Source organism: Emydura macquarii, unplaced genomic scaffold (genome assembly GCF_026122565.2).
Source record: "Emydura macquarii macquarii isolate MOO-44397 ecotype Brisbane River unplaced genomic scaffold, CSIRO-AGI_Emac_v2 contig_71, whole genome shotgun sequence".
Classification (NCBI taxonomy): Eukaryota; Metazoa; Chordata; order Testudines; family Chelidae; genus Emydura; species Emydura macquarii.
The window spans coordinates 8,378,720-8,405,034 of NW_027130208.1; the positions used below are offsets into that span (position 1 = coordinate 8,378,720).

Consider the following 26,315-nt stretch of genomic DNA (forward strand, 5'->3'; position numbering starts at 1 on the left):
ATAGCCAAGGTAACCTGTATACAGAAGAGTCTCAACCAGTTCTACCTTGCTCACTGTAAATCAAAAGGTTGCTTTCAAGCAGAAATGACTTTTGACTAGGAATATTACCTTAAAATAGTGTTTTCTGTTCTGTGATGTTAGGTGTTTTCATACGGAGGATGTTTCATTTTACAAGACCCTCCACCTACAAGGAAACAGTACTTTTTTCCTTTGACATCATATTTTTTTTTTTCTCCAGGAGTTAGCGGTTGTGGGCGATCACTTTGATATAGTTTTTATTGATGCTGATCAAAGAAATCCTGTTAATGTCTACAACTTTGTCATGGATAACCACTTGCTGAGAATGGATGGAGTGATCTGTGTGGAGAATACTCTCATGAAAGGACAAGTCTACCTGGAGAACGTATCTGATGAAAATGTATTAGCTGTCAGAAAATTAAATAAAGTAATTAATTCAGATCCTCGTGTTGAGCAGGTTAGTGCTATACAATTAATTAAAGGTTATATTGGTATTGTAAGTATCTATGAAATTGCTTCAGCAGTATTGTTTTATTAGACTCCTGGAAGTAGGCTGTTTCAATCTTTCTGTCTATTTCCTATAGTAGTGGTCATGCTTTAAAACTTTCTTTTGTCAGTTCCAGCACTGTATGCAAGGGAACTGAAAAGGAGTCATCATAATTCACCCAGTGGAACCCTAAGAATAATTTATTAGATCCAAAAGAATTCATATTGTGCATCTTCGTGATCTGTTTTGTCATCAAGAATGGTTGCTTTCAATTGCAGAAAAGGTTCTCTGCCCCTTTAACTTTCCACGCCCTGAAATCTACTCTTAACCACTAAGTCACAATGGTACCTAGCCTGCAAATCTCATTTTCTTGTGTTTGGATAGTGGTGTTGAGTCTACAAGATGCGGTGTCATTTTCACTAGGTCTGGTTGCCATCTAGACAATGGCACCAGATCACTAGTTCAGGCACGCAACCATATTGATGGAACATAAAATGCAATTTTTATACAGAAGTACACAAATAGTAGTAGGTAAGATTGTCCAGAGACTATTCAAAGTCACAAAATCATTATTATTATTATTATTATTATTAAGCTCCAAAAATTATCTCGATACAGATCCCAAAGAACATAAAATCTCATTAGACAATCAAAATCCAAGGCACTGGAAGTCCCAGTTTATAACACTGGAAGACAAAATGGCATTTTTACGGATCTAGCATTTGTGGAAGTAGTGAGACTTGAATTAGGAGTCTGGTAAAATGGATGATGGCATATTGGGATTGAAAGGGACTTCCCGGTGCAGGGAACAGAATGCAAACAGCAAAACCACCATAATACCCAGCATGGGCCTAGACCAAAGCCCACGGAAGTCCATGGAAAGACTCTCCCATTATTTCAGTGGGCTTGGGATCAGGCCCAGTGTGCCCTCCAAGCTGGAATGGTTCAATGTCGACTTGGACACGTGTATGTGTTTTCCCAGGTTATTTTGCCTGTGCAAGGCGGACTGAGTGTCGTTCGAAGGAGCCGCGCTTCTGCAGACGGGATGATTGAATCAAAGGTGTGTATTTCCTCTTCATAAGCAGTTCGGGGAAAAGCTTGGCCCCACTGAAGTCAATGGCAAAACTCCCATTGATTTCACCGAGGCCAGGATTTCACCCTTTGTTTTCACTTTACGTGTTAAAGAGACAATCCTGTTTGAAGAATGGGTCCCGTATGCATCATTTTTCCCAGTAGTTGCCTAAAGAGTAAGAACCGTAAAAGAAACAAGTATTAGAGTGAGGCATGCCATAAATTATATCGTGCTATGGGGCAGCTGTTTTTTTATATCGTAATATCATTGATTATAGTAACCCTTCCATTTCCCCCCCTCCTACTCTGTCCCCCTCTCTAATATGCACCCAATTTCTCTCCCGCTCTGTTTGCTGGCTTAAAGCCCAGTGAAGTCAATGGAAAGTCTCCCATTGACTTCAGTGGACTTTGGATGAAGCCCAGTTCATACCTTGTCACTACTCTCATATTAACTTGCTTCTGACTACAGCATCCGGGTAGACTTCCTCCACACCCACCAATCTTACTATTCCATTAGCCGGCAAAGCTGCCACAGAAATTGAGTTTTCACCCTCTGTGCATTGTGCTATTTTGCTACAGAAAGAAGTGGTGAAAGATCATGTATTTTGGGGCTATAACAGATGTCGCATCCTTGATCGCCTGCGTTTGGACGGCAAAGTGGCCTATGTAACAGGTGGAGGCCAGGGGATAGGAAGAGCCTTTGCTCATGCATTGGGAGAAGCAGGTGCTAAGGTAGCCATCGTGGATCTGGTACTTGCAAAGGCAGAAATAGTAGCGGATGAGCTCAGCCTGAAAGGTAAGCAGTTTACTAATTTGCTGATTACTCTTATACGTGCACTTCGACAGTGTCTTCCCTGTAATATCTGTGCGCTTTGTTATTTTAAACTTGACACTTTCTTAGCTGGTGTCTGGTTGGAAAATACCTTGCATCGAGTTTTGATGCAGAATAAGTCTAACCGCAAAGGAAAGAATAGCGTGCACATGCCATAGTTGCAGAGCGTGATCTCCTCACACGGCATCTCAGCAAGCAATAGCCAATGTCACATTGCCCGCTTGTGTTGCCTCGCAAAATAAGTGCAACCAGGAAAGCAAATTATCCCATATAAAACTCTTTAGCAGGGGTACCTGAAGGAAAAACAGCATATAATGAGCCATGACTGACGGGCACAGAGAAGAGCAATCTTTTATTAATAAGTGCTATATAATACACATCAATCAGCCACAAAAAGAGGTGTTCCATACATTATATCATGTGGCAGCTAAGGCAGTCAAGACTTAGCTAATAAAGAACAGCCAGACACAGCCCACCCACTCTTTAGCAAATACCCCAGTCGCAGCTTCTACTTTCACACACAAAACCAAGTGCACAGTCACAATGCATCATGGGTGGATAGGGTAATATTTCCTGGGGCATGAATCTGTCTCCTGTATGTCCAATAATCGTGGGCCAAAGTCTGCAGTCCTTGTTCAGAATCCATTCACTTCAAGGAGTTTCTTGCCTAAGATAAGCTGCAGGGTTCGGTGCAGGATTTGGTGCTGTGACTTTATTTCCACTCACTGCATTATAGAGTAGCCATCGTTCAGGAATGATCGGTACACAGGCAGAAAGCAAGGCAGAGGAACTAGGGAAGGGGCTGAAGAGAAGCGATGCTGATCATGCCTGAAATTTTGAATGCGGACAAGCTAGTTGCATGTACCTTTGAGGGAAACTCCAGACATAAACATAGCTAAAAACAAAGGCCAAGATTTTCAAGAGTGATTTTCAGTGCCCAACTTTGGATACGTTGAAAGGCCCTGATTTTCAGAGGCCAGGTAGCCAGCATTTTCTGAAAATCTGGCCTGTTAATTTTTGGGTGCCAGTCTTTTCAGAAGTACCTAAAATCACCACTAGTCACTTCTGAAAACATTGGACGTAGTTGCTCAGAACATGCATAAGTTAAAGGCATAGACGTCAGATATAGGTACAAAATACTAACATACATCGCAACTGAAATCCCAAATAATAGGTGAAGTCTTCTACAAACCACACAGGTTTTTTTGTTCTTATCACTAAAATAGGATGTAAAATTCAAATCTCCTCCAAAGACATTTGCAAGTTTGATAAAGCTAAACGATATTCATAAAGGAAACGTAGACAGTTGGAAATAGAGTTTTAATGAGAAAAGAAAGGAGGTATCACTTATTTTATAATTCCTCTTGTGAAAGTACATCCAAACCTTCTGCTGCACTGGATCCTTCAATGTCCTCAAAGATGTAGTTTCATCCAGGACAGTGGGATACTGCCATTTGGACCTGTACTCCAATATTTGTGCAAATGGATACAGTAATAGACCATGCACTATCGTGGCAGTCCCCATCTTTGGCTTGTGCTAGGCATTTTACACACCCATAACAAGACAGTCCCTGCCACAGAAGGCTAAATCAAGTGCTTAATTCCTTTCCAGCTGTGTCTTTGGCTGGTTTAACCTGAAAACTATTTCCATGAACTCTGCATAATTAATCCACAGAAAAAAACTGTTGCAAGTGCAATGCTAGCAGTATCTAGGGCTTTGAGAGAATTCTGCAATAAACTGACCCATAACATACAAATTAAGGCCTCCAGTCTTGCAAACACTCCCATGAATTACTTTGTGCATCGGAGAAGTCCCTGACCTCAGGTGTGTTGGATGACCAGAATCAATGGGGACTGTTCAAGCTGCCTAACGTTACTCACCTGAACTAACATCTGTAGCATCAGGAATTAAACAGGGGGCTTTAGCTTTAACTTTGAATTGTCTTGGATTTCTAGGCTCAGATCGGGGCTATTACTTTACGACTATATTTCTAACTGTTTAATTTTCTTTTTACTATATTATTTTAAGGGAGAAAACTCCAGTTTCTTTGCTCTTTCAGGATCTAGAGCAAGTTAATGAATTTGATTAGTTCTGGCTAAATCTGGTAACCTATTTTAATGAGAGCGCACATTTATCAGTCCTTCTCTAGATGTTCACATATCACTCCCAATTTTGCAGTTGTATCTGTGTGACTGGATCCCCACTGCAGTTACTCAGACAGACTCTGCATAGGCACAAAGGTCCATCTCCACGGATTGGAATGTAGGATTAGTGATAAAACAGGAATATGTTAACATTTTGCTACATATAAATTAAGTTCTGGGACAAACCACCATCCATCAATGGACAATCCTAAGAAGTGTAGGCACTGTCAACTCCTCACAGGAGACATTTTTGGCAACTCAGCACCTCGGCCCCCATGTGCATGAAAAATGAACCGTCCACTTGTATCTACCCCTCATTGAGTCATCTGCATGGACTTACAGGCAGATTTGGGGATCTAAAAGCACGATCCTCTACTTCTTTAACTAGTGGACCAAATCCATTCGCTTAGAAGCAAAAGCAGATGTACAGATGGAGCTGATCAGCATTTTTGGATTTTTGAGTATCAAACAAAATTTGTCATAAAACCCGTCAATTTCAGTGCAATTTTTCATCAGTTTTATGGGGGTTTTGGCTAACATCATTGCTAAGGATAAGATTTGGTCATGGAAATCACAGATTCAGTGACTTTCCAGGGCCTCTGGGGCAGGGCTGGAGCAGCTGTCAGCCCCGGGACTGCTGCCGAACAACTGATCGGCCGGCCTGCCCCCGGGGAGCAGCTGTTCATTGTCCACGACCTGTCCCTGACTTTTACCAAAAATATCCATGACAGGCTCTTAACCTTAATGATAGCACATCAATATTTCCCCATTACCCAGCATGCTGTTGGAATTTTGACATTTTTCAAAATTCTGGGAAGCCAGTACATAAATTCCCATATTTTGTATTTGTTTTTTTTAATCTGCTCTTCTTATAAACCTTTATATGTGACACATTCAATAGAGGGGAAGAAAAAGCCTGACTTTGTTAGCATTTGTTACACATTTATACCCATTTCAGCCTACAAAGGGTGTGTGCGAAGACCTGACCTGCCCCCCCTCTTGCAGATAGGAGATCTTGGAGATAAATTCAGCTGCAGCGAGGCATCTATCTCTGTCAGGGATTCTCTGCAAAGCCTCACTTGGTGCTACGCATCTAGCCGTCTTAGGAAAAAGCTGAGGGACTGGGGAAAAGAGGGACCTCTCTTTTAGGTCCCGTGGTTAGGGTATGCAACTGGGCTGTGGGAGACTCTCACTTCAAATTCCCACCTGCCTGAGGGGGAGAAGGGATTTGAACCTCTCAGGTGAGTGCCCTAATCTCTGGGCTATGGATTTTCTGGATGGAAAAGCCCTGTTTTCCCAGCTAGATGTTGTTGTTGTTGTTAATCTTCCCCTCCCACGCTGCTGGCAGAAGATGTAGAGTCCCTCGGTCTGTCTATAAATAACGAAAGAATCACTGGGCCAGAAAGAGTAAGAAAAGCCTGAGAATGACCCCTCTGAGGAGGAAGGCCCACGAGCCAGTTCTTTTAGCTACAGTGGATCGGTTTCAACAGGAGAGACTGAGGGACCCTCCCCTCTCCCCATTGGGATATCCCCAACCCAGTGGCTGGGTGCTCACCTGAGAGGCATCAAATTCCAGTTCAAACCCTTCCTATCTCTCAGGTAGAGAGAGGCGTGAACCAGGGGCCAATCCCCAGGTGAGTACCCTAAGCACTTGGGCTACAAGTTATGATGGAGCTATGGCTCCTCCTTGGGTATCTTATGTAAATTTGCCTGTTGGGACCTCATCCCATCCAGTAGGCAAGCTCTGAGCATGCTTATAGGATAAGGTCCCACAGGTAAGTTAGGTGGAGGAATGCTGATCTCCCTCCAATTCACGTGTCACTCTGGGGCATAGGTGTCTAGGCGCCTGGTGTGTAGCTGCAGTGTGCGTCTGCCTGCCCAGAGGCAGAAACGTAGGGAACTTTTACTGCAAAAATGTAGGTGCCGAGCAAATTTAGGCACCAACAGGGTTTGGGGGCAGCTGAGCTTGGGTACTGAGAATTCACTTCTGTCAATCTAGCCCAGTGCCTTGCCTTGTTGAAAGATGCTGGTTTTTTAAATAGCTATAGGGCTCTGTCATCCCTGTAAGGGACAGGAACCTCATGGAGTTCTCTACATCTTTGCTACATTTCTATAGCAATAAAGGTTAATAATAATAATATAATATCTAACGGGAAATTAGGGCTTTTCCATCCGTAGATCACAAAGCACTTTCCAAAGGATGTTGGTATTCTTATCTCCATTTTACAGATGGGGAAACTGAGGCATAAAGAGACAAAGTGACTCACCCAAGGTAACACAGGCCAGTGGCAGAGCTGGGACTAGAATTCAGATGTCTTCAGAATAAGTCCAAAGCTTGATCCACTCACTATTAGTGTGTATAGCTGCATATATATATATCTGGGTGCAGCGCTCCCCCCCCCCAAAATGTGGGTTTTCCATAATGCTTCAGAAGACACATTAAGACATTTCTTCTTGACATTTTTCTTTCTGACATGTCAGATGGCTCGTTTTTCAGTTATTGACTAATTCCTGGTTTTTTATTAATAAACCACACGAGACCAGATCTGTTAGGATCCTGTTTATAATATATTACTTTTTCCCTACCCTTTGTTTCTTGCTCGTAGAATACTGATTTGTGATAGAACTCTAATGGCGGCCTACACTCCTGTGAATTAGTTCCCAGTCAAGCAGAACACTTGGGCACATGCTTAACTTTAAGCATGTTTGTAGTTTCATTGACTTCAAGTGCTTTGCTGGATTGGAGCCTTAAAAAAATAAGGTTTCACATTTTATGTAAAAATCAGCTTTCCTGCATAAGCAGTCTAAAAAATGAAATGCAAAATCTATTTTGGAATAATTTCTGATTGAGATTATACATGTGCAAAAGGCAAGATATGCAAAGTTATTGATGCAAAAGCAAATTTATCTGTCACATTTCACATCCATAGGGTACTTTTACTGCTATTTACTAATGATATTAACTTTTGTGCTTTAATGTGTAGCTGCAATGGGACCGAATTAGTTACTATGAGAGCCATCATTTTGAATATTTAGATTTCCATGTTTAAATCATAACTCTAATTCTGGATAGCTTTTGCACGCACCATTATACATTATAGAAATATGTACACTCCAAATTCTAAAAGCTTGATGCTTAGAATCAGTTTGGCTGACAAATTGATTTGATTTCTGTGACATCTGGGGTCCACTGTAAAAACATCTGTAGTTCAACAGATAAAATATTCCTCCGTTTTATCTTGTTTCTGAGCTAATAACAGTCACCTGAAGATGATACTCTTTATGATCCATGGCACTCAGAGAATTGTTGGAATGACTATCGCTTTAGTTGATAAACTGCAGTTGGATTTTTGACCAGAAGATGGTGTTGTATTCAAAGATTCATTCAACTGGAGAGTCTGAACTTTGATTTTAAACAAATTGATTATGTGTTATACTACAAGTAGCTTACAAAAGTTAAACTTAAAAACTTTTTAAAAGATTCATTTTCCAATGCATCATGCTTCCATAAGTAGCACATCATTTGCTGCAATCAGCAGAGTAGTGATTAAACTGGGTTTTTCGTTTTGTTTATTTTTTTAAGAATTAATAACTTGTTACACACGAAATGATGCCTTGTTTTCTGTGAATGCCTATGTTGGTTTTATCAATCTCATTTTAATCTAGGGATAAAAAGCATGGCAATGGCAGCAGATGTAAGCAAACCCGAAGATGTGCAAAGGATTCTTAATGCAATTGTAGCTAGGTGGGGCACAGTTCACGTTGCATGTAACAATGCTGGAATTAACATGAATTCTGCAAGTGAAGACACCTCACTAGAAGAATGGGACAAAACTTTTAATGTTAATTTACGAGGCTTGTTTTTGTGCTGCCAAGTAAGTATGAGGATCTGTACTGTTTTCCACAGAAATGTAGCTGTTTTCTGAGCATTTGACTTACCCAGAGGTTTAATGATATTTCTGTTGCTAATTATCATCATAAAATCGATCGTATATTATTGGGTGTTAATAATGGTTTGGTTTTGTATCAGTAGGCTTGGACGGATTCGATTTTCATCAGTAAATGTCAATTTCATTGCACTCACACAAAATGATTAAAATATTTGCTTCCATAACAATTTAAATTTAAGCATAGGAAAAGTAAGAAAAATGGTGCTTGAGAACTTATTAGAGTTTAAGGATATTTACTTTGTATATCTTGACATGAAATGTTGACAATTTGTGTTTGAATGGTTGTAAAGCTTTAACTTTTTATATTTCGGTGTCTGCTGTCATTAAATAATTGTCTGACCCTCCCATTGTCTGATCCCCATAATTTCCAACAACTATGAAAATTTAAATAGATAAAAATTGTGCAAAATTATAGGTTTTAAGCATTTTTTTCAACTCTGAAAATTTTAAATAGATACATTTAAAAAATGCTTAAAATAAATGTTGGTATGATCTGTTGAAATTATATATATATATATTAAAAAAACCCTCAATTCTGCTAAGCTTTGTATCAGCTATACCTTTAGGCCAAGGTTATCAAAAGTAACTAGTGATTATTGGGTGTCTGGTGTGGGACACCTTAAAAAGAAACCTGATTTTTTGCGGGGGTAGGGGGAAGAGGTGCTGAAAACTCCCTGAAAATCAGACAATTTGGGGGGATATCAGTTTGAGTGTTCAAAACTAGAGGCACCCAGTATTATTACTCACCCTTTGAAAATCTTGGCAAATGGTAGCTGAATTAAAATGACAATAGACATTTTTCTGCATCAGCCATTTTCAAATTATCAAATTTTTATATCATGCACTTTAAAAAAAAAAATCCATTTGTGCATAAACTCTTCTGAAAAGTGAAGACTAATTTATTATCATGTAATTATTAGCACAACCACAAAAGGGGTCACTGGTCTTTCCTTTAATTTCTATCACAGGCTGCAGGCCGCATTATGCTGAAGCAAGGATATGGGAAGATAATTAACACAGCATCTATGGCAAGTTTAATAGGTGAGTGATGAGATCTAACAGTTGTGCTTCGGAATCCATATTTTAATTACTGCCAATGCTATTTGAATCAATTAAACCTGTATTGGGGAGGAGTAAATCACTGACATTTTGTATTAGGGGAAAATGTACTACAAAATTTTTATTGATCTCATTTTTCAACATTTATCTGTCCTCCATGTTTTAGAGCACATATTACTTTTTTATAGAAGAGGCGGACTTACTCTCCTTGAGTCTGACACATTTATTATGGAAGAAAAGTGTTGGTATAATGCCCATTAATCGGAGCACAGTGTATAACTTACCAGAAAACTGTACCTTGCTAGTGTTTACAGTCTATCCAAAAGCTTTTCACTCTATCCTTAACTGCAATACCAGTTGTTATGTTTCATTACGTCGCCAACAGGTGTCTCCACTAACGCTGCTGTATCAGCAGTGTCGTCAAAGAGCCAATAAACTATTGTCGGAACATATGGAATGAAATCCCAACTGCTGAGCTAATCTGGGAGGCAGTTACATGCTGGTGAACTGAAGCCCATGTAACAAAAATTGATCAATTACACAAATTAAGCATAGCCCTTTAGGAATTTATTTTATTGGTCTGGACATCTGTTGCAGTATTGTCCAAATCCAAAAATCAAATGGTGCCTGGGGTTACCAAGTTAGGCAAGAAAATCTAGTAGCTATAAAAGTACAACAGAAAACCCCTATATTAATATCATGTCCATCTGCTGAATGTTACATAAATATGCAGGCTTTTTATTTTCCTTGGGAATAACATTTATTTTTACTGTGCCCAGTCTGACATTCTACGACATTCTGTTCAGTTTATTGCATAGTAACTTGAAATGTTTCTTCAAAAATGCATTTATAATGCTGTTGTTAATCTTTTTTTTTTTTTTTTTTCAAGTGTCATTGCCAGCTGTTTTACTGGCGGTTAAACACAATCGTGGTCCCTGTCCCAAAGTATGGGGAATCGCAAATCTCACACACAAAAATAGAAAAAGTCACTTTAAAGTTTAAAATGGGATGAGTTTTATACAGTGCCAGGCACAATGGGGTCCTGATCCATGGTGGCGACTCTGAGATGCTACCACACAATTCATACAATAATTAATCAAGTAATTAATTAATTAATAATGACTGATTTAATAGTAGATATTAGACATTATAGAATGTTAGGTTACATCTGTAGTTAGAGCTTTGGTTCTGAAGGCATTATGGCCGTTTCTACCAGCTAAGGATTTACCCCCTCCTGAGTGTCAGAATACCATTACCGCTCTTGCTTTTGTTGTTCAAAAGTGCTGTGTTTTAAATGAATGAGTGACATTTCCAAAGAGAATATTAAATGACAATTAACTTACTGAAGCTGCAAACTGAGGGTCAGATTCTCAGTTGGTGTAAGTCAGCACAGCTTGGTTGGCTCAATGGAGGGTTGGCCATTTATGGCAGTTGACAATCTGGCCTCAAGTGTATCAATTACAATTGGAAATCTTAACTGAAATATAGGCGTGTTTTAAAGCAATGCTGAAAATAACTTGAGAAGGGCGGCCTGAGGTGCACTTAAATGTCAACAAAATATTAACTCAAGTGGACGTGGTGAGATGGGCAGTCAAGACAAGGGGGAATGTGTTTACTTCACGAACCTGCTTGAAAGTTGGCACAAAAAAAATCGAATCAGTTATAAAAATACAACTGAAAATCACGATGTTCATATCGTGTCCATCTGCTGAATGTTAAATAAATATGTTGGTTGGTTGGTTATTTAAGTATGTTGGCCAACTGGCATAGTATAGAATGTTTCTAGAAATACTGGATAATTTTTTCATAGGTTGAGTTCTTTCTGGTAGGTACAACAAAATGAGTAGAGGAGAATGTCAGGGAAGTTAAACTGATTGGATAGATTTTTGATTGTGGTTTCCCAATTTATTACTCTCAAATAGTTTAATAAAGTGAATGTGATCACGCTGAGAATCTGCATTCAGTTTTGCCTGTATACATTTTGAGTAACTCCAGTAGCTTCACTGGAGAAATTCCAGATATATTCCAGTGTAATGGAGAGCAGTTGTTATTGGAGTTACTCCGGATTTATTCAGGTGTAGCTGAGATCCCTAATTTTTGCAGAGAGTATCTTTAGTGATCAGAGGTCTATGAACTCCCCACTAATATTACATGCGTGTACCAAGGGCAGAGTGGAAACCCTCATTCATCGAACAATAAGCAATAGAATGATATTGGTTATTAAAAATGTAATGCAGCTGATGTTGGTATAATTTTTACCTACATTTCCCCCACCCCCATGTGTGCAAAACAGCAGGGAATATGTGAAACAGACAGGAAATTAGCCCTCTTCTCCCAATCCCACCCCTACAACGCCCTAAGAGAAGAGTCCTTTTCTAAAATGTTTTCCACTGTGTTGCAGATAAACCTTTACATTTATAAGGAAGCTCTGGTCAATTTTTGATAGAAGGTTGTTGTTGTTTTTTTTTGGGGGGGGGGGAGGTGAGTGTGTTCTCAATTCTGTCCATGTGCACATGAGAGTTTCGACTGAAGAGGACAGCATAAGTAAGGAGAACAGGATTTGGTGCTTTGTACTTTATCGCAAAAACAGTAGCCACTGTGAAAGCCATCCACTTTGTAACACCCTTTGGCTTCCTTTTGAGTGCTTTCAATTAAGAGGGGCCGAGTGTGTCACGAGGTATATATTTCATCTTCTAAATTTCCTTCCTTAACCATTTCTGGGAAATGAGAAGCATTAGAGGAAGGAACTCTAGAAAACATCTAATGAGCTTCCATTCCAAAATCAGCTTCCAACATTTTACAGCAAATCTCCGTTTTAATTTGTACACACTGAAAACCACGATACCTTGACTGGGGAAGATGCAAAAGCCTTTGTCCTCTTAGGAAACTCAAGTGATTTGTTACAAACAGACAAACTGGGAACGTTTAGCAATAACTGCTTTTGTGAGGTGATGAGGTTAAGTCCCAAAGTTGTACATAATTTGGAGCTGATGTGCATCAATTAATCAAGGAATTATATTCCACTCTGTTTCAACAGCCCACATGGAGTGCTGCATCTGTGATGTGATAGACAACCAAAAAATAAAAAATAAAATAAAAGAGAGAGAAGGGAGAAATATTTCTTCTAATCAAATCCTAATTATTTTATTTTAGAAAAAAAAAAAATATATGGAATGAATTTGGATTTCAAACTGCAAAATGCATTATCTGGGAAGTGGGGGATCTTTCAAATTTTTATCAGCTAGATAAAGAGGAGGAACTATTAGCTACGTCTCCCCACCCAATCCTACACACACTTCTACATGTTCTCAAATCTAAGTGCACGAGAAGTCACGCTGAAGTCAGTGGGCCTACTCACATGCAGAAAGTTAAACATGTGCTTAAGTGTTTGAATTGAGGCCTATGCCATTTCATTGTTTTCATATAATCCAGCAATATTGTTCTTTATTTACCTGCCTTTTTCTACACTTTAAAAGGCAACACTTACAAACAGTGGGTCTAGGGGATAAATGAAAGTTCATGAGTATAGGAGAAGTAAAAACATAAGAACAGCCATACTGGGTCAGACCAATGGTCCATCCAGCCCAGTATCCTGTCTTCTGACAATGTCTAGGGCCAGATACTTCAAAGGAATGAACAGAGCAGGGTGACCCATCCCCTCTCATCAAAGTCCCAGCTTCTGTCAGCCAGAGACACCAAGAGCATGGGGTTGCATCCCTGATTATCTTGGCTAACAGCCATTGTTGGGCCTATTCTCTATGAATCTATCTAATTCTTTTCTGAACCCAGATATACTTTTGTCCTTCACAACATCTCCTGGCAACAAATTCCAGAGGTTGACTGTGTGAAGAAGTACTTCCTTTTGTTTGTTTAAAACCTGCTGCCTATTAATTTCATCGGGTGTTCCTTGGCTCTTGAGTTCTGTGGAGGGGTAAATAACACTTCCTTATTTACTTTCTCCACACCATTTATGATTTTATAGACCTCTATCATATTCACTCTTAGTCATCTCTTTTCCAAGCTGAAAAGTCCCAGTCTTTTTAATCTCTCCTTCATATGGAAGCTGTTCTGTACTCTCAGTCATTTTTGTTGCCCTTCTCTGTACCTTTTTCAATTTTAATATATCTTTTTTGAGATGGGGTGACCAGACCTGCCTGCAGTATTCAAGGTTTGCGCGTACCATGGATTTTTATAGTGGCGTTAGGATATTTTCTATTTCATTATCTATCCCTTTTCCTAAAGGTTTCTAACATTGTTAGCTTTTTTGACTGTTGCTGCACATTGATCGAATGTTTTGAGAAACTATCCACAATGACTCCCACATCTCTTTCGTGAGTGGTAATAGCTAATTTAGACCCCATAATTTTGTATGTAGAGTTGGGATTATGTTTTCTAATGTGCATTACTTTGTATTTATCAACATTGATTTTTGTCTGCCATTTTCTTGCCTCGTCCCCCCGTTTTGTGAGATTCCTTTGTAACACTGCACAGTCAGCTTTGGACTTAACTATCTTGAGTAATTTTGCATTGTCTGCAAACTTTGCCACTTCACTGTTTTACCTCTTTCTCCAGATTATTTATGAATATGTTGAACAGTACTGGTCCTGGTACAAGTCTTTGGAAAACCCCACTAATTAGCTCTCTCGACTGTGAAAATTGACCATTTATTCCTACTCTTTAGTTTATTTCCTATCTTTTAGCTATGAAAGGATCTGTTAATGACTGTTTAGTTTGCTTATGAGAGACCTTGTCTAAAGCTTTCTTAAAGTCCAAGTACACTATATCCACCAGATCACCCTTGTCTGTATGCTAGTTGACATCCTCAAATAATTCTAATAGACTGGTGAGACTCAATTTCCTTTTACAAAAGCCACGTTGACTGTTCCCCCAACATATTATGTTCATCTATAGTCTGATAATTCTGTTCTTTATTATGGTTTCAATCAATTTGCTTGGTTCAGAAGTTAGATATACTGGTCTGTAATTGCCAGAATTGCCTCTGCAGCCTTTTATTTTTTTTTAAAAAAAGCTCTTTTTAAAAGAGTTATCTTTCGAATGATAAAATTTGGTAAAATTTTCAAAAATTGGCATCACATTAACTATCCTCCAGTCAGCTGGTACAGAGGCTGATTTAAACGATAGATTACATGCCGCAGTTAGTCATTCTGCAATTTAGTATTTGAGTTCCTTCAGAACTCTGGGGTGAATACTTATAATAGTGACATAGAATTGCTTGCTAAGTTATTTTAATGCTCATTTTCAAACCCCAGTTTATTTTTAATTTTCCTACCTGTATTATATGGTGCTTGCCAGTAGTCACATGAAACTAAAGCAATTTTAATATGCTGATACACCTTACAAAAATTTGTAATGCACCTGCCTTTTAAAATACATTAATACCATACACTGTGTGTTAATATATGTTTTGTTACCTCATTAATGCTGTTTAGTGCTGCTTCTTTCCCCTCAGTGAAAATGAATTACAGCTCAGTAATCTTTAATATTAAACTGCACATGTTTAGATTTCACTGCTTTTAAACAACTTTGTTTAAATAGGTCATAATGGCAGCCAGATAACTAAAAATACTTATGGAGTAGATCCTTAGCAGGTGTAAACTGAGATAGCCAAAGTGACTTCTACTGATTTTGGTTGCATTATGGCAATTTACACCAGCTGAGGATCTGCCCTTAAGTAGCTTTCCTTGGAACACTGTAAGTATGAGAACTCAGCGAAGGGGTAGAACTAACAGAACACACCACAGAAGCAAGCTTGAACATTGTAATTAACAAGCCGATCATTTTCCTTTATGACTGACATGTGACATCTGTGAAACATTTTCAAAAGCTTCAGATTTCGAAAGTGGTAGGAGATCTGATTTTTGGGGACACGTGTTCACATCCACACAAACACCTGATTAGATAATATAAAGAGGTTATGAAATAAGCAGAATAATTTGTTCCAGGCAGTTACTTGTATGTATGTATTATAAAAAGTATACGTGTGTTTGTGCATATGTTTATATTTATGGGATACAGCCAAATATTTTGAGTACATACTTGTAATATCTATTTTTTGTAGTTGTGAAATCTGCAGTCTGTTTTATTGCTGCTGTTTCTTCATTTTCTCTTCAACCCTCCAGCTGTTAATGCAAAAATATTAGATGAAAAATATTATATTAGGAAAAATATAGATTTAGAGTTTTGCTCTATTGTGATTCCTTCATGTTACCTGCCAAACATCAGGGGGAAAGGGCAGCTAGTTCATATGTCCTCGTTGTGATCTTAGTTTCCCTGTGCATGTTAATATGTAAAGAATCAATGTTTTGTATTTCTGAATTATTCTAGTTCCTCACCCGCAGAAGCAGTTAGCATATAACGCTTCAAAAGCTGGGGTCGTAAAATTAACACAGACGTTGGGAACCGAATGGATTGACAGGGGAGTAAGAGTCAATTGCATTTCCCCGTAAGTAAAATGTAGTTTCACTTTATAAAGTACAGAAAGAATTAAATGTTATAGGAAGTGTTCACTGCCCAAATTAAGAAAATCTGGGAAAACAAAGTTGCTAATCAGCAGGTGGATTGTATCCCCCCCCCGGTTTTTTTTTTTTTTTTGTCTTCTGCTAACAAAGATTTAATCATTGTAACCAAAGTGTTCTCCATGGCGGTGTATGTTCAGGGATTTGAGAAAAGGTTTTAACATTTGATAATAGGTTTTCCAATAACATGAAGGGTAGTTTTTAGCATTTTTCTTCCAGATGAAATATTTTCTTAGTTCTGTCCAAGCCTTCTGCGGTTAAAGAAAAGGCTTTTGACACTTAATAGACAATGCTTTCTTTTTTTTTTCTTTCTTTTTTCTTTTACTTCAGGCAAATATATAGGCACTCTAAAAGCCACATTGTAGTGCTGTAATTGAGACACCGTTCAGTTCTGGCAATTACAGAATACGTACCTGTAATTTTGTCAAAAATATTCATTACAAGTTACATTTTACCTAATTTTTGAAAGCTTAAATATGTATGGGGTTTTTTTTGGGTTATGTTGTTTGGTTGGGGTTTTTTTAATAGCATGTCTCTCTCTTGTTATTAAACAATTTTCAGTACAAATTTGTGCTGAGCAGAAACTAAAGTGGACGGTATTAATTGGAAGCAATCAAATTCCATAGACCACTGAAGTCAATCAGTAAGCAGAGCAAGATTTTAACCCAGAAGTTAAACTACCGGTAATAATGAAAATATGATGTACATGAAATTAAGAAAAACAAGTTAAATATTTTAATCCATAAAGTGGAGAAAACCATCACAGAGCTCAATTGCAAATATCTTTATTTTGATTATTGGTCTGGTCTCTACTTCTATATGCTGGCTCTGTTTATTATTAATTATTATTATTTATTGCTACTAATAATAATTGTTATTCCAGGCTTAGCTCAACTCAATCCACAGATTATTTAAATAACATCCTATTTCTGAACTGGGATTTACCCACACCAATACCACTGGCTCAACACTGGTGATACTGTATCTAGCTCTACTGATTCTAAGCTTCCAGGGCCAGGAGGGCTGAATGAAATTTGCAAAGCTGCAGCAAGAACTGGCAGGGCAGAGCTAGTGTTAACAATAGAGGTAGGAAGCAGAGAGGCTTTGAGCTGCAATGAATTAATTTTTATATACAGGTTGGAGCTCCTGGGGCCCACTAGAATCAGAAAATACTGGTCACATTTCAATATACCTTCTGGCTGAGAAATATATCAGTAGCCTTTATTAATATAGCTGGAATATTAGTGTTGCAGTCACCGTAATTGTGCTTGAAGAGACACTTAAGTTATAAGCCCCTGGTTTTCAGGTGTTTAAAACGTCCTGCAACAAATTACCCGTTGGGCTGAAATTTCTCCTGCTTGTTAAATATATTTAACTGATAACATTTTTGGAGAGAGGATAGTAAAACTTCATGTTAGCTGTGATTTGTCAGAGAAATGGTGAAAAGGTACACTGATGCTTTAAGAGAGAACTCCATTCAGAGGCTTTTCTTTTTCTACTCCTTAAACCAAATTGGGTTTAATTTGAATAATTCTTACTCATCCTAGACTTTGGTCCCATGCCTGTGAACTCTCTCTATGTGGGAATCCCTTTGTAATAAGGGAGGACTTTTGTTCATTGAAGGCTTGCCAGAACAGGTCCTCCATGCTCAGTAAGGAAAAGAGCTTTTGCTATACCTGATTAACCCTGGTTTAGACATACTAGTTATGAATATTTGATAATCACATATGGTCTGGCTGAAAGCCCACTCATAGAATCATAGAAGATGAGGGTTGAAAGGGACCTCAGGAGGGCCTCTAGTCCAACACCTGCTCAAAGCAGGACCAACCCCAACTAAATCAATAGGACTTTTTCCATTAAGTTCAATAGGGTTTGGATCAGGTTTATATTGCCCATGATTTTCCTGGGTTATTATTAACAATGTACAAAGGTAAGGAGCTCTCAATACATACATACTGGCACTTGCATGTCCTTAAAACACTCCCTGGTGAACTCAAATGCACCTTTGTTCATTTCAATGATTGGATATTCAAATTCACCTCTCTGTTGAATCATAGAATCATAGAATATTAGAGTTGGAAGGGACCTCAGGAGGTCATGTAAATGTGAACACACATTTCAGCCTCATACTGCACATTAAAATAAGGTTCTGGCCTATCCACCCTCAGGACCTCACAAGATCAGGCCCGGTTCCTTTCGGGGGCAATAGGCCCACTGATGCTGCTGAGTGCTTCGCTGGGTGGAAGAGTGAGGAACTGGCCCAGTGTCACAGGTTTACCTTAGTACTGAAGTGAACGTGCAGATAGTCTTTGTTATAGCATGTAACTATTTCAATAAAGGAACCCGTGGGGCTCCAGAAACGTGCACATAGGCCCCAGTTGAGCAAAGCACTTAAGCACGTGCTTTATTTTAAGCTGGCAAGTATTCCTATTCAATTCAGTGGGACTACTCGTGCTTACAATGAAGCAGTTGGGTCCCAATTCAGGAAAGCATTTAAGCACAAATTTGAGTCCTTCCTTCCTGATGTAAAGTGATGTTTACTGGAATGGGGAATATGATTATATACTTTGCTGAATCCTGGCTATATCAACGTACTTGTATCTCCACATATTCACATCTGACCACAAACATTCTTTCGACATGCAAACATTGGTTTGTTTGTTCTTTCCTTTCTTGGCAGCTTTCATCAACTCATTTTTTTTAAACGAGCCTATAAAACTTATGCATAGCAATGCATAAAATGGGATGGCAGAGATCTTAGCATAATTGTATTGAATTTATTAATTCTCTTGCTGATCAGGTAATCCCTGCCTCATGTTACAGTACAGCCTCACAGCCTCTTTCTTTCTGGGAGGGATATTGGGCGTGGGAGGAGTTGGAGAGAGAGAGCGAGAGAGAAGTTTATTCCTAGCTTCTAGACTCATGAGGCAAATTTTCTTTGGATCCAGCTCAGATCCCGAATAGCTAGTGCCAGTGTGCTAATCCACAGTAATGTTCAATATGCAGTGTAAAGAGCCGATCAGCCCCTTATGTTGCATGCCAGAATCTTATCACTCTATTAGATTTTATCAAGTGGTATTATTAACATAAGGCTTTATCCTGATACCATTGAAATCAGTGGCAAAATTCTTATGGTCACCAGTAGCTCTGGCCCAGACAGTACAAACTGAGAAGAAGAGGGAAAAAAAAAAAAAAAGCCTGCAATGAACTAACCCATCTTCTTCAAGAGCAGCACACTCGACATACAATGGCCAACAGCTGCTGAATTGTTCAGTTTCCGTGAGAATACAATATTTTGCATTGTTTGATTTATTTTGCAGCTGATTTGTTCATTATGTAAAGTTAAATGAATTATATGCTTATTTATTTTAATGCAAAGAGCTGTAGAAGGCATTGCAAGAGACCCTTTTCCTTTTTGGGGTGTCCTGTCTTTTGAGTGCTTGATTTTGCAAACTTTGCACTGCATTAATATTACCCCCGTGCTGCAAACTTCCATTCTGGTTTGATTTTAAATGGAGAAAGAGCAGCAGTCTGAAGCTCTTTGGTTTGGGCAGTTTGCACTGGTGCTTGAATTCTAAGTTCCTTGAACAGCAGCTATGGTCAAACCTTGGTTATCTGATCCCTAGTGAACCAAAATTCGGAGTCATCTGGGTGTCACATGTGTCCCCTGAAGTTCGATTTGAAGCCCCCATCCTGCAGAGCTAATGATTTGCATAGCAACACACTAGACAAGGGACTCCAGTAGGCCTGCAGAGCTTGATATAGGTGTAAGCCTGTGTTAATCAGTGTGCTAATCAGTGCTTTCACTGGGCTGCTCAGATAACACCCTCTGTTGTCTTTCCCCTGAAGACCTTGTCAGCTCCATCAATAGACTCTAACTGGCCTGAGTTTACAAAGCACACAGGTTCCACATGCAACTCCATGCACAGCTATTTGGCTTCCTTGACTACGAAGCTCTGCAGAATGTGTCAGCTCCTTGCTTTGCAACTAATGGGGTTGTGGAGATTCCAAGGTAATGCAATCTCTTGAGCCGGGACCCCATACAAGCATTATCTCTCCACAGTGTCTCGCACTCAGTCCAATCAGTGCTCTCTCCCTTCCGGGGGATTCTGCTGTCCCAGTTCTAGTCTCCTCCCACTGTGGCCACTGCAGTCCTGCCACCAGTCCTATGGTGATTGGGGGTGCAGAGGGGACCTCGGCCCACCCACTACTCTGGGTCCTGGCCCAGGGACTCTATGTGTGTGGTAGCCTTCCATGGCGGCCTTCCGCTGTGTCTCCCGCACTACTCCTCTGACGATTTCCCTGTGCCACTTCCCCGCAGCTCCAGTACCTTCTCTGCCCTTGCTTCAGGACCTTTGCCTCTGCTGAGTCACAGCAGCCAGCCACTGCCAGACCTTTCCCTTCAAGCTCCTGGGAAGCACTGTCCTTGCTCTGCAGCTCCCTTATGTACTGACCTTCTGGGCCCTGATTGGCTGTCACACAGCTCCTTCCTATTGGCTGCCTCTCATGCAGCCTTTCCAAGGGCCTTATTAACCCTTTCCTGGCCAGTGAGGGGCAGGCACCCCGTCGCAGATAGGTCTCTGGGGGAGGAAGGAGGCACCATGTGCAATGAGAGAGGGAATGAGCTACACTCAGCTCTCAGTGCTACACTAGAGACAGCTATAAGATGCCCAGCATGTAGAGTTGGACTGAAAGGAGAACAGGAGGTGGTGAAGCAAATCAAAATTGCTGCATGTGCCCCAGTTATGGAAGATCTACAAACCATTGCTAGAGGAGTACACACACACACACACACACACACACACACAAACAACCAGTGTGAGACTGCCGCACAGGAAAGAGCTAAGCACCACTATATCACCCAAAGGCGTCCCAATTAAGCAGCATTACTATTCCCATTAAGCAGCAGTCATTGCTGTTAAGTATCTTTGGATTTAACTGTAATTCCTCGAGAGAGGTCCCAATTAAGTGGATCTCCTGATTAAACATTTTCTGATTAAGTGGAGTGTACTTAACTGATTCAAATTAATAACTCATCTGAAAGAAATCAAGTTATACGGAGAGGGAAGGGTTTGTTTTTCCCTCCCTCATATGGGGATTGAACTCACACAACAATTCCAGTTAACTGATTTTGTTTTCACTGTCTCTCTCAAAGTGGAGATGTTTTAGGCAATTGTCCTTTGTTTTTTAATGTCTCAAATTGCCCTGTGTATCAACAATGGAATATTGCTGTTCCTGTCCAATGTTAAGGAACCAGTAGTTTGATAAAACATTGACATGCAACAGAAAGCACTGATAGGCTCAGCACGGCATACTAGATGAGGTAGGGAATTAATGCATTGGCACTTGTCTTTGCTGGAACTGGTTAGAAGCCAACTAAAATCTGCCTAAAAGGGTTCTGCAACATTAATTTGCCCAACTTGGCACAAGCCTTTCCCAGAAGATGTGTAGTATCAATGACATGCTTAATATTTATAGTATCATCAGTATGTGTATTTGCAACTTTAAATACAAAAAATTGTGTGCTACATCTTTTTCTATTTATAAAAATTGCTTGTAACATTTTCTTTAAAATCAGACCTTTTACTCTTAAAACAAAAGTAAAAGGACAGCTAAAGGCAATAGTTCAATTATTTATAGCTTGTGCTGATTATATTTAGTTTCCACGTTATTTCTTTGAAATCGGTTGAGGAATATATATTATTTTTCTTAATCTATATCATTTTTAATTAATATATTGGAGTGTTATATATTATAGGTAAAACAAAAACCTCATTTAAAAATCCTAGCTTTTGCTAGTTAGGATATCAAAATACTATAGATGCATGGAAACCTAGAACCTGGTCCTGCAAATCTTTGCCAATAGATATAGTGCTTGGTGTAAATCAGAAGTAACTTCAATGAATTCAGTGGATAATCACCAGTGTAAAACTGGTGTAAGCAAGAGGAGGATTAGGACCATCGCTTTCACTTCTGCAACTAAAACGGTGGTTTTTCTGCCCAGAAAACCAGTGCTAAATGGGTGGGAGGGAGACTGTGCTTAGGGATACATAAGTAGACTGTCTACAAAGTTATACTGGAATTTATTCTATTTTATTACTTTGTGAGAGCTCAGTCAATTTGCCCTTGCTCAGCATTTCTGAATGCTTATGGGGTTTACTGACAATTACAAGCAAAAATAATGCTGATATTTAAAGTGTGGCCAGTTTGCGGAAATGGAAATTTTGAGGAACAGTCTGAATTACTTCCACCTAGTAGCATAGTCAATAGACGATTTCAGACTTCATTTAAAACAAAAGGTAAATCACATACCCAGAATTCAGTGTGTCTCTAAAACCTATTTCCTTGGAAGTATAAATTGGGATGATGATGAAGTTTCAGAACAAAACAGTACTTTTATACTTTGTTCATTTCATATTTATCACTAGCTTGTTTGCTAATTTTCATTTGCAAGAGGCAATTCTTCCAGCTAACTGGGTGCCTCAATGGGCCACTGATTTCTTTGAAGTGACAGTCTGTAAATATGCATAAAAAAGAGATGCAATTAGCGTGTGTGTGGTTCAGTGCAGCCTGATTTCATTGGCAAGTTTACCCACAGTGTTGATAAGCTACATTATCTAGAAAATTGGCCGCTGAAAAACAGCACCTCTGATTGCCAGCAAAGGTTCCAGATAACAGGGTGCTGAAGAGAAATATAATTGAGGTTGAATATGTTAACCAAGGTGTCACATGCTCCTTAGAAGCGCTAATTTATCAGCATGTTGGAATTTTTATTAACATTTGGAATGCATTTCTACCACACTAATGAAGTGGAATTGGCAGTTCAGGTTTTAGTTATTGTCATTTCTGGGAAGTTAAATGTAATTTCTCGTTAGACACAGTTATGTAAATATATTTGTTCAGGGACTGAAAAAATTATACATTTCACAAAATACAAATATGCTGTTAAGGAGGAGCATGACAAATCAGTCCTAGTTAGTCATAAAAACCAGCCAAATATTAGTGCTGTATTGTGCTTTCTATTTTCCACTCATTTTTAGTCTATTTGAGGGAAATGAACTTAGCAGAGTTTTAATATGTTTTGGAGTTGGCTCATTAATGTGAAACAATCAAGATTGGTCCATGTTTTGTAACTGGTCATGTTATTTATTTAATGGGGGTTTATCCTTGGCATATTTTGTTTTTTCCTCTTCCTGTCCTCTTTTCATTTTACAAGGAATGTAGTACTGTGGAAGGTGCTGCTGGATTTTGTTTTCCGCATTTTTGGCATATGGAAACTTTGGGCTGTTTTCAGTTTCCGAACTGTATGCAAACATGTCGTGTAACATTAGGCTGTGCGCCGATGAAAAAGAAATTGGTAAATGGAACACATTTTCAACATGCAGAGACAGACTGGTTGTGCTCATTTTGTTTCCACGACATGTTTGTTTTCTGTTGGAAAATGTAAATCGGGTGTTATGATAAGTAACCTGAGATAATGGGGCACCTATGTTAGCCAACGGTACAATCCATGAGTGCTCTTTAAGAGTAAACCGCTGAGTCGATTTAGCAACGGTAGGGGACAACCATGATTGAAGTTGGGTTTGGAACGCCTTAGCAAAGCTACACGATGTCTAATGTTGGGATCTTCACTTGTGTCATTTCATGGTTTTCGTTTCTAACTGGCATTTTGTATTCCCACCAGTACTTGTTTTACTGTTGTAAGTGCTACAGATGAAAAATGTAACGGTGTGTGTGGTATTTATAGGGGAATTGTAGACACGCCACTTATCCATTCGGAGGATCTGAAACCTCTAGTACAGCGCTGGTTAAGAGATATTCCTGCTGGGAAGCTGGCTCAAGTGACAGACCTGCAGGCGGCCGTAGTGTACCTGGCATCCGAAGCGTCAGATTACATAACAGGCCACAATTTGGTCATAGAGGGTGGTCAAAGCTTGTGGTAGAAAAGAACTGAGCACCTTTCTTCTTTGTAGTGCTTTCTAATGCATGAGCATAAGAGTGGTAAGCAGACAGGAAAGAATCCTCGTTCTCAATAGTCTGCAAGATAAGGGTCTTCAGATGCTTCCAGAGAATTCTGAGTTCCTCACAGGACTGGGTGAAAACATGTGTGTAAAAAGTAAAATAAAATAAAAATACATCTTTTTAAAAAGTTTGTGCATAAAACACTTCAGAAAACAGATAATGGAGTTAAATCAATGCCGATTTTAGCTCTTACAACATAAATGACCATCAAGAATAAAATTATTGCTTCCTTGTTTAATACCTTGTTTGAAGACCTATCTACTACTCATCTAGTCTAGAAATAATTTTGTAGGAGAGACGTTTGTAATCCTTTTTTTTCGCTAATTTTTTGATACTTCACACCTTGCATTCAAATCTCAGTGAAGTTGGTACATAAAAGAATATAGATATGTTTGGTACAGGTGAGGCCTCAGATGTTGTTTACTTTAACAGGGGAACATTTTTTTTTAAAGAAAACATTATTAGTTGGTCTGTGCTGAATGCTTTTCTTCAAATGTTTTTTCTTCAAGTTGTTTCAGTGACATCTGTGAATTGTTTTTAAAAACATAAAATGTTAAATGTGACATGGCAAAATAAATTAATTGCATTTGATCCTGAATGTTGCCATTTTATATTTACTGGTGTACTTAGGTTTTCAAGGTATTTTTTTACACACACATGCACGCATGCATAAGCGCACACACACACCAGCAAGAAAAGTACTGCATTTAATAGAGAATTATATTCATATGCATAAGTTAAGCACATGCATAACTGTTGGCACTCTTGGGCTCTTTTTTTTCTCCTTTGGTAAGCAAAGGCAAGCCAAAGTTTTACTTACACTTTTTTTTGTTTCTGCAAAATTTCTAAGAACTGCTAGTTCTCTGATGTGAATCAGTAATAATTTCAATGATCAATGCAGTTATATCAGTGGAAAAACCCGTGTGAGCAATAGAATCAGGCTCATTGTTTAGAGACAGTAAAGTACGGCACAATAATAATGACAGTATTCTGCATTTATATAGTCTCCCATCTGAGGACTTCTAAGCATCGCCTGTGTAACGAAAGAAAATTTATTTGCAAGAATTCACTTGCAAATCCTTGTCATTTGTTTTTCATTTGGCAGCCATATGTTACTGTAACATAAATAATTGTGGATGGATGTCATTACTTTTATTAATACTACAAGTCCCCATGTTGGCTACCCATTATTGTGGGGAATTGCTATAATTGTTTCAGACTTGACATTCACCATCATTCTGTTGGCTATGCATTTATTTCACTGATGTACTGTCATTGTACTAGATAAAGTGTAAGAAGATTCCTGTCTTCAGTAAGTTTTCTATGAGATCGTTGATACTTAATAAATATTTCATGTTTCATGTACAGTCATTTTTTTGGAGAGTGTTGTTAAGGCTACAACTTTTTGGCTTGGAAAACTCGCTTCGTGTGCATGATCTAATTTATTGACAATGCTCGGCAAACTCACAAGCTTATGGAAAGCTTAATTGTGGGAGAAATTGTCAAGCAAAACAATTAAGGACTTAAACATTTTATTATTTTTTCTGGGCTCGCAAACCCTTTTCTCTCTATGAGCTCCCACACTTGCGTCATTCTGTGTCATGTTCTGGAAGGGCTTGGTGAGATTCTCACATCTCTCTGGCTGGCTTTTTCATCCCAAGGTGCACACATTGGTGAACTCATCAGGAGAGATTCCAAGTGATCCTCGGGGGGCTTGTATTTCATGGCTTGGACCTCTGGTGAACAGCTTGTTACCGCTCCCACCTAAAGGGTAAAAGAGCAAACTTCAGCGAATTTGAAGCACAAAGCACCATTGCCACTGGTGTTCTAATTGAGCCCCTTGTCATCAGTCTCAGAAGACAGACCAAAGACTGAGTAAGCCGTGAAGACTGAACTAACCTTTCATGTCTAGAGATGGTCACTCCTGGTTAACACGGAAGCACTTTGGTAGATTATTATGGGAAGCTTGAATTTCAGCTGCCTTGGCTTTGTCCGTTCGGGGAAGCAGAGGTTTCAGAGCAAGGTGGATACTCTGGGACTTTTCACAAGCTACAAATTCACTTTAAAAACAAAACAAACCCAGACAACCAAAAAGAGAGACTGCATTTTTCAAAGTCCAAACTCTCTCTTATCTAATGAGCTCCAGCTGTTTAGATCTAGACACATTCTCCCTCCAGTCTGTTACTCTCCATGTT

At 39.0% G+C, this 26,315-nt stretch overlaps 1 protein-coding gene across 1 annotated transcript in view; it reads left to right on the top strand.

Moving 5' to 3' along the window:
* Positions 1 to 24,041, top strand: part of LOC137147956 (uncharacterized) — a 38,122-nt gene extending 14,081 nt beyond the window's left edge. Inside the window, exons 5-11 of the mRNA XM_067540374.1 lie at positions 239 to 475; positions 1,488 to 1,569; positions 2,163 to 2,372; positions 8,220 to 8,428; positions 9,472 to 9,544; positions 15,908 to 16,025; positions 23,846 to 24,041. Coding sequence (XP_067396475.1) covers positions 239 to 475; positions 1,488 to 1,569; positions 2,163 to 2,372; positions 8,220 to 8,428; positions 9,472 to 9,544; positions 15,908 to 16,025; positions 23,846 to 24,041 — 1,125 coding nt within the window. The remainder of the gene's footprint in view (positions 1 to 238; positions 476 to 1,487; positions 1,570 to 2,162; positions 2,373 to 8,219; positions 8,429 to 9,471; positions 9,545 to 15,907; positions 16,026 to 23,845) is intronic.
* Positions 24,042 to 26,315: the final 2,274 nt, after the last annotated feature.